The sequence below is a fragment of the Sycon ciliatum genome, chromosome 6, assembly GCF_964019385.1.
Source record: "Sycon ciliatum chromosome 6, ocSycCili1.1, whole genome shotgun sequence".
In the NCBI taxonomy this organism is placed as follows: domain Eukaryota; kingdom Metazoa; phylum Porifera; class Calcarea; order Leucosolenida; family Sycettidae; genus Sycon; species Sycon ciliatum.
In genome coordinates this window covers 6,924,696-6,932,195 of record NC_088648.1, presented here as the reverse complement: position 1 = coordinate 6,932,195, position 7,500 = coordinate 6,924,696, and the positions used below count along the sequence as shown (strand labels likewise).

The 7,500-nt window shown below is 45.2% G+C and overlaps 1 protein-coding gene across 2 annotated transcripts in view; it reads left to right on the top strand.

Moving 5' to 3' along the window:
• The window catches only part of LOC135819260 (ankyrin repeat, PH and SEC7 domain containing protein secG-like), a 12,984-nt gene that overhangs the window by 1,382 nt on the left and 4,102 nt on the right, over positions 1-7,500 (top strand). Inside the window, exons 2-7 of one of the 2 annotated variants that reach the window (XR_010553883.1) lie at positions 1,519-1,719; positions 2,129-2,230; positions 2,661-2,765; positions 4,775-4,913; positions 5,865-5,966; positions 7,355-7,456. Coding sequence is in view for 1 of the 2 variants with exons in the window: in XM_065332434.1 (XP_065188506.1) it covers positions 1,531-1,719; positions 2,129-2,230; positions 2,661-2,765; positions 4,775-4,876; positions 5,865-5,966; positions 7,355-7,456 (702 nt within the window). In the remaining variant the exon portion in view is untranslated. The remainder of the gene's footprint in view (positions 1-1,518; positions 1,720-2,128; positions 2,231-2,660; positions 2,766-4,774; positions 4,914-5,864; positions 5,967-7,354; positions 7,457-7,500) is intronic. The other variant, XM_065332434.1, reaches the window with a different exon arrangement.

Below are 7,500 nucleotides of genomic sequence, written 5' to 3'. Positions count from 1 at the left end.
GTGTACGTGAGTTGGCAACATCATCGTGAGAGGCAACACAGCCAGAAACGGACAAGAGCATGCAGAAAGATACAGAAAAGGACAAGACCATACAAAGGGAGCGAGGGGTAGCGCAGCCAGAAAAGGACATGTGCATACAGAAACGGACAAGAGCATACAAAGGGAGCACATTGCGAGGGGTAGCACAGCCAGAAACGGACATGTGTAATCATCACTCTTGATCATTATATGCGATATTTTCCTGTACATTTGATATGGTTTGCTTCCTGAAGTCCATCACAATAAGCGATATATCGGTATAGCCGATAATAGTGTATATAGTGATATTTTAGCTGTATTTTTTCTGATTTGATTTTGATTTTGACGTGTTCTATCACTATAACCGGTATATCATTATATCCGGTCACTTTATAAACGATACTTACTGTATTTTCATACTATCAATGAGGACATGGCTGTGTGTGCGTAGTGAAGAAGGAATGGATGTGTGTGTGTGTGGTGGTGAAGAAGGAATGTGTGTGTGTGTGTGTGTGGTGAAGAAGGCATGCCTGTGTGTGCGTGGTGAAGAGGGAATGTCTGTATGTGCGTGGTGAAGAGGGAATGGCTGTAAATATACAAATTTTCGGCAGCTATTTAATTTCGGCTATATTCGGCACCGACCCAAAACGCCGATGAAATTTTTCACAGCATCTGTCGCACTATACCATGCCCTCTACCCCACGCGAAAATAAATCGCCGCCGAAATGTCAAAATCGTGAAGTGCCGAAATTTTGCATCGCCGAAATTTTGTATATTTACAGTATGTGTAAATGAACTAAGACTGCAGTGATCTGGTTTGAAAGTAGACACGCCAGGTTGATGCAAAATTAATTGACTTTTGGATCCATCTCAATTATTAGATTTTACAACAGACTGTGTGATATGTAATGTATGGTGTATGAGAGCCGAGCCTGGTTGGTAAAGTAACTCCAATTTCACTTCAAGGTACCAGTGCATCTAGTGTCTGCTTCTATCAAAGCAGCGTGCTGTCTATAATGGTTACCCCAGCAAGTGTAGGGTGTGCATAGATAGCCGTCTTGGCCGTTTTATGCCGATGTACTCCGTGTGGTGTAGCCCAGGTGTGCATTGGTGGTCGATTCACATGGCTTCGCCAGTTGTGTGGATCAGACAGTTTTCTGGCGCAAGTCTTGATCTGTCTCATTCAGATCTTGTTCGCTATTGTTGCTATAAGAGAAAATCTGTGGGTGCACATCCAGTGCATTTGCAGATTTGCGTGCTTCTCTTGCGACGGGCGTATACATGGTATGAGAGTGTGATCTATAATGTATGATGGGTGATATAATTATAATGTATGGTGTGTAATGTGTGGTGTCTGATGGGTGATATAATTATAATGTATGGTGTATAATGTATGGTGTATAATGTATGGTGTGTAATGTATGGTGTGTAATGTGTAATGTATGGTGTATGATGTATGTTGTATGATGTGTGATGTGTTCTTTTGTCTGTTCTGCCCAGGTCAGTGGAACAATGCAAGCAGCTAGTGATACTAGGGATACTAGAGGGCATCTCCTTGGTCTTGTGAAGCGTAATGATCCCACTGAGTTGAAGAGGGTGATACTTGCTGATGATGGTAGTCTGAAAGAAGACCTCGCACGACTGAAGTACACCAACACACGCGGTTATGGTGACAAGAGTGGAGAGCAAGAATCTCTGTTGGTAAGTCATGTATGCCACACAGTTGGAACACAGCCTTCGATTACACAAGGCAGATGTTTGTGCGTGTGTGTGTGTTATCCTGTGTGTGTATGTAGGGGGGGGGGGGGGGTGGGGTGTATGTATGTATGTGTGTGTGTAGACCAGGTGTGCATTGGTGGTCGATTCACATGACTTTGCCAGTTGTGTGGGCTAGACAGTTATCTGGCGCAAGTCTTGATCTGTCTCATTCAGATCTTGTTCGCTATCGTTGCTGTAAGAGAAAATCAGTGGGTGCACACCCAGTGCATTTGCAGATTTGCGTGCTTCTCTTGCGACGGGCGTATACATGATACATGTGTGTGTGTGTGTGTGTGTGTGTGTGTGTGTGTGTGTGTGTGTGTGTGTGTGTGAATGCCGGTGTACATAATAGGGTCATGTACTACACAATGTGTGTGTAACAGACAGACTGGAGTGTGTGTGCGTCATTGCACAATGCTGCGGAGCGGGCATTCTCAACGGACTTTATCGAGAAGTGAGTTGGTCTAGGTATTGTACATTGCACTGTATAGCACTGCAGTTCGCCACGATGAAGTGTTCTAAAACCCACCTGCACAACACTTGCCATAGAACATTGGGGCCAGTGACTACACAAATAGTTGATTAGTTTATGAACCTTGGCTACCGAGCTTATCAAAGTCACATTGAATACTAATGCTTCCTGTCATGAAACATGTCTTCTAAGTTCTAACAGCGCCCTGGGGAGTGTTTAGCCAGAGGACCTAATACTAACACCTTTACTTGAACTGATCCTGAAATGCTGTATGGGGAAACATTGCACGATCGCGAAGGCTGCTGATTGGCTGCATACTCGATTGTCATGGTTACAGTCATGTGACAGTGGAGGGAATCTACTCTTCTTTACCCATACGAATGTCTTGTCTCCTGCTCTTCTTCATTACCAGTACGAATGGAAGTGGACACCATTGCACGCTGCATGTTGGTTTGATCGCACCGTCATGGTCAGGAGGTTGCTGGAGTATCAAGCAAAACTGGACATGCCAGACACGGTAAGTTCAGGGGGTGTCAATGTCATTATGTTCAGCTTGGTTTGCGTGTCATGATCTTGTGACTGATTATTAAGCCTAGTTCACATTCGATGCAACGCCGACGGTACAGGACGTAAGGGCCTGGGACGGCTGGGGCGAGCTGTAAAATTGTGTACGATTCGTACGCCACTACGTGCTGCAGTCGTTGCTACGTTCAACAGCGAACGGCGCGAGTCACAAGGCATGGTCCTTGACGGGGTGACTTTCGGACCTAATTTCTTATTTTTCAGGACTTCTTTTCAACTATTTCTCCTTGACTGAAACGGAATCAAGTTCACAATACCAGTTTTTTCATGAAGACCAATAAAGTAGCCCGGAAAGTTGTGCTATTCAAATAATAGCCGCAGGAAATGATAAAATAGTTCGTCTGTCACGCTCCTGAACTATCCCTAAATACCATAAGCGACATTAGAACTAATCTTGCTACAATTCAACTCAAGTCGTGTTAGCCATTCTGCGAGTTATCATGGGAACCACCGTGTTCGAAATGCTAAAATTTCCATGTGCGAATCGGGAGTAGTTGGCGCACGACGCCGTCTCCTGTTCACACTCAAAATGCAGCCGTTTTGTACGCTTGCGTCCCCGTCTACGCCCGTCTTCAGTATGAAAAGTTGAACAGATCCAACTCTTCCCGTCTCTTCCCGATCCGTACGGTAGTTCCCGTTCCTGGTGTTCACATTGGACACCGTCAGTTGCTTGCCGTCCATACTTATGTCGCGTCCCGTCATCTCGCCCCATCAAATGTGATCTAGGCTATAAGGACAACTTCCAGGAGAAGTGGAAATGAACATTCATTTGCTGTGCATTGTACATCTGTGTATGTACATGTTCAGCCTCACTTTCTCTGTGCTGCACCGAAGACTTTTCCGTTATCAATTTATACATAAGACATAATCCCTACGATCAGACAGAGAAAGGAAAAATCACAAAGAAAGAGAGGAAAAGACAATGACGAAACTAGTAAAACTAGTAGCAGGCGAATCTTTTCTGTCCACAGATTGACTGAAGATTCTTGAATCCATATACTCACACAGAGTTAGTGCTGACTGATGTCAGCCTGAGCGTGAAAACCTGTTTTGAGCAATCAGCCTGAGCGTGAAAACCAGCTTTGGGAAATCAGCCTCAGCGAGAAAACCTGCTTTGAGCAATCAGCCTGAGCAAGAAAACCTGCTTTGAGCAATCAGCCTGAGCGAGAAAACCTGCTCTGAGCGATCAGCCCGAGCGAGAAAACCTGCTTTGAGCAATCAGCCTGAGCGAGAAAACTTGCTTTGAGCAATCAGCCATGCAGCAGACCAAACAACTAACATGGCCGTTGTCTATGCAGGTGGTCCCTGAAGTCAGGTAGATCATTGTGCCCTTGTTCAGCATGCCATGTGTGAAGGGAATGTGGTAGTCGGGAAGCCATAGTATCTAGCAAAACAAAACGTGATCAAACGATTCAAAGTACTGGAAATGACAGGCCCGTCGGAACCGGTCCGGTTGGTCAGGTTATCAACGGACCAACGTTTTGGCTAGCAACATATGTGTCCTGTGGAGGACACTTGTACCCACCATATTATACACAAACTGTATGAAAGCGGCAATGTTGCTGGCAGACCAATCAAAAACTGCTTCGGGCCGTCCTGAATGATATTATGTGTTAGACCCCAGATTTGGGTATTCTACGTGATCCATTGTCTGTGCAATGTGCAATTGTGATCACGGCCTTGACTTGCTAAACCCGAACGCACCCAGACCAACTGTGGTCAATGCTAGCATGCATTAACGGGCCCTGCCCCAAAGGTTGATGAAATGAGCTGACTGGGAATTATAAAACTCATATCATTTCACATTTCACGTTTCTGCTATTGCCGTATGCACCACGACAGTATAGTGGCAGTGCAGGGAAACTATTTACTCAAATAATTAATTACTTGAGCAGGTTTCTCATGTGTTCATATGTCATGATTGTTATGTTTGTATACATGCAGGATGGCTGTCTTTCTGTTCATCGTGCTGCACAGTGTGGTCATTTAGAGCTTGTCAAGTATCTGCTGCAACTTCATCCCGAGTCTGTTTCTGTACAGAGCTGTGTGAGTGATCTGGGACACTGGTACTGTGTACATGAATGTGAGGATTGTTGCATGCTGGGGAGAGGGGGAGGGTGGTGGAGAGGGGGAGGGGGTGGAGAGGGGGGGGGGGGGGTGGTGGTGAGAGGAGAGGGCTAGACTCTTCAGAAAGCAGCATTACCATAGCCCTGTGCTGGCGTGCTGTACCTTGGAGTATATCCCATGTATACACGTTAGCATATGGCATCACTATCGGCATTATACTAGAGAGTACGGGGTTTGACAGTAATTCATGTCACCATGTCACCAGGTTACAGTCTGGGTTGTCATTCCATGTTGCACTCACCTCATGGCACATTCCTTTCAGTACAATAAGACTTATGTAGGTCTTATCTCATAAGACCTTTATTGGACTGTAAGTCTTATCTCATAAGACCTTTATTGAACTGTAAGTCTTATCTCATAAGACCTTTATTGAACTGTAGGTCTTATCTCATAAGACCTGTATTCAACTATAGGTCATATGGGATAGACCGCCGTGTGTTTTCTCTCTTCAACTACATCTTCCTAGTGATCAAATGGCAGTGCATTTGTATGAGAGGTTTGATGTTTGCTGGTGTACAGTGTGATATTAATTGGCATAGCTGTACAAGTTCAGTGAGTACTGTATTACAGTTTGACACTTACTGAAATCTGACCTACATCATACATGTACACTGGCAACGCTGACCCTGGCCTGGACCAGTTTCTGATTACATCACTGTACGACTGTACATGTGTACTATGTACAGTCGCATTCGTACCACTTCCAGGGCGTCAATTGGACATACAAGTTGATGGTTCTAAATATGCACTATGGGTCGGATTGCAGTGAATACTGGTGTCGTACAGCTAGGCTCCCTGCATTGGACATTTGTCCCTCGTCCCGCAATATCGTATTCCTGACTGGAATTCTAGAGGTGTGGAAGTATATCTGTGTATGCATGATGGTTGGTGTTTTCCATGCTTTCAGACAAAGTCTCTTCCCGTACATCTTGCCTCCTTTGCTGGCGCATTGGGCACAGTGCGATATCTGCTGGAGATGCAACCAGAGCACGTCTCAGCCACGGACCAGGTCAGCTTGAATACATAGCACCAAGAGTTCCTAACCCCAATAGTGTGTAACTGCCTGCACAACCTCTATGCAGTGTTGCGACGGCAGAACTTCACATTACATGACATGGTCCAATAGGTTACACTGGCAAGCAGTGCAAAGTGATCACAAGAGGGTTGTACCCGAAACTGGGTTGCGTACAACCCTGTATTTATCATGCACAGAGTGCAAATAATGTGTACGGGTTCATCACGTGATTAGAAGTTCTGCCGTCGCAGACCCCATAGCTAGAGTTGCACACTCTTGGGGATTATGTATTCTTGATAGCACTCATATCTATAACATGTCTCAGCCACGGACCAAGTCAGCTGGAATACTTAGTACGCGCTCTAAGGCTGCGTTTACATGAGAACTTTGAACCCGGGTGGAGTTCAGCCAGGGTTGAAAGTCTGTACGATGGGAAAAAATACGTGAGTGTTTACATACTGGCACTTGACCCAGGCCAAATACTGATATGCCGGCGCCCAAGTCCTGTATGGTCACGTGAATACTTTCGCGCAAAATTTGCCTGTGCAGTGCTGTTCAAACCTGGTGCAAGACACGCACAGAGGTACGGTCATATGATTAAAAAATAGGCCAGTCAATCTGTGTTCATGGCGGGTAGAAAATTGACGCGGGTCGAACTCAACCTGGGTTGAAACGCCTCCTGTAAACACAGCCTATGTTGGTCATTTGGTGTTCACCAGCACTTGACCTTTGTGTACGTGTAAGTTGTTTGCAATGATTGTCACCCATACCTGCTACATCTGTACTCACTGTTTTGTACTACGTAGCAGCACCGTAAAGTACCGCGAAAGCGCCCCACTGGCTCATCCTTAACCTTGCACACACATTGCACATTGTGGAGTCAATCCGTACTCGATTTACCTTTGAGCGGACATGAGCTCCGCCAAAAAACCTGCTTAGTCCGACCTTAATACACTAAGGCCTCGTTTAGGGGCCGTCCGTAAATATCGATATTTTTTCAAGACGATATTAATTTTGTTCACCAGTGCTGCCCTGAAGTCCTGTGCTGCCAGCTAGTCATACTTTTGAAAACAAATTGCGCACAAATTGTTCTCCTCGTTATCTCCACTGTATGTGAACCCGTTTGGTGCAGTGTCACGGTAGACCAATTGGCTTTTATGGTAGATATAATTGGTGTTGGCCATAGAGACATTAGTTCTCTAGACCATTCATGATGTTCATGGTGCTTATCTTCATTACACTGGCAATGAACATGTTTTGGGAAATGCACCAATATAATATTATCAGCATGCTATAGCTGATGAAGTGGAATTAGAGCAGAAACTGAATTTCAAATTTGGTTCATGACTATCGGTATCCCTCGTTATGATTTTCCTGTGCAGGATGGCCAACTTCCACTGCACTGTGCTGCACGCTTGGGACATGTGGAGACTGTGCGCTACCTTCTAGATGTGTGCCCAGTACACATAGCTGCAAAGAACAAGGTTGGTATGTACCCTTGCTGGCACTGGATTGCTGGGAGTACTTT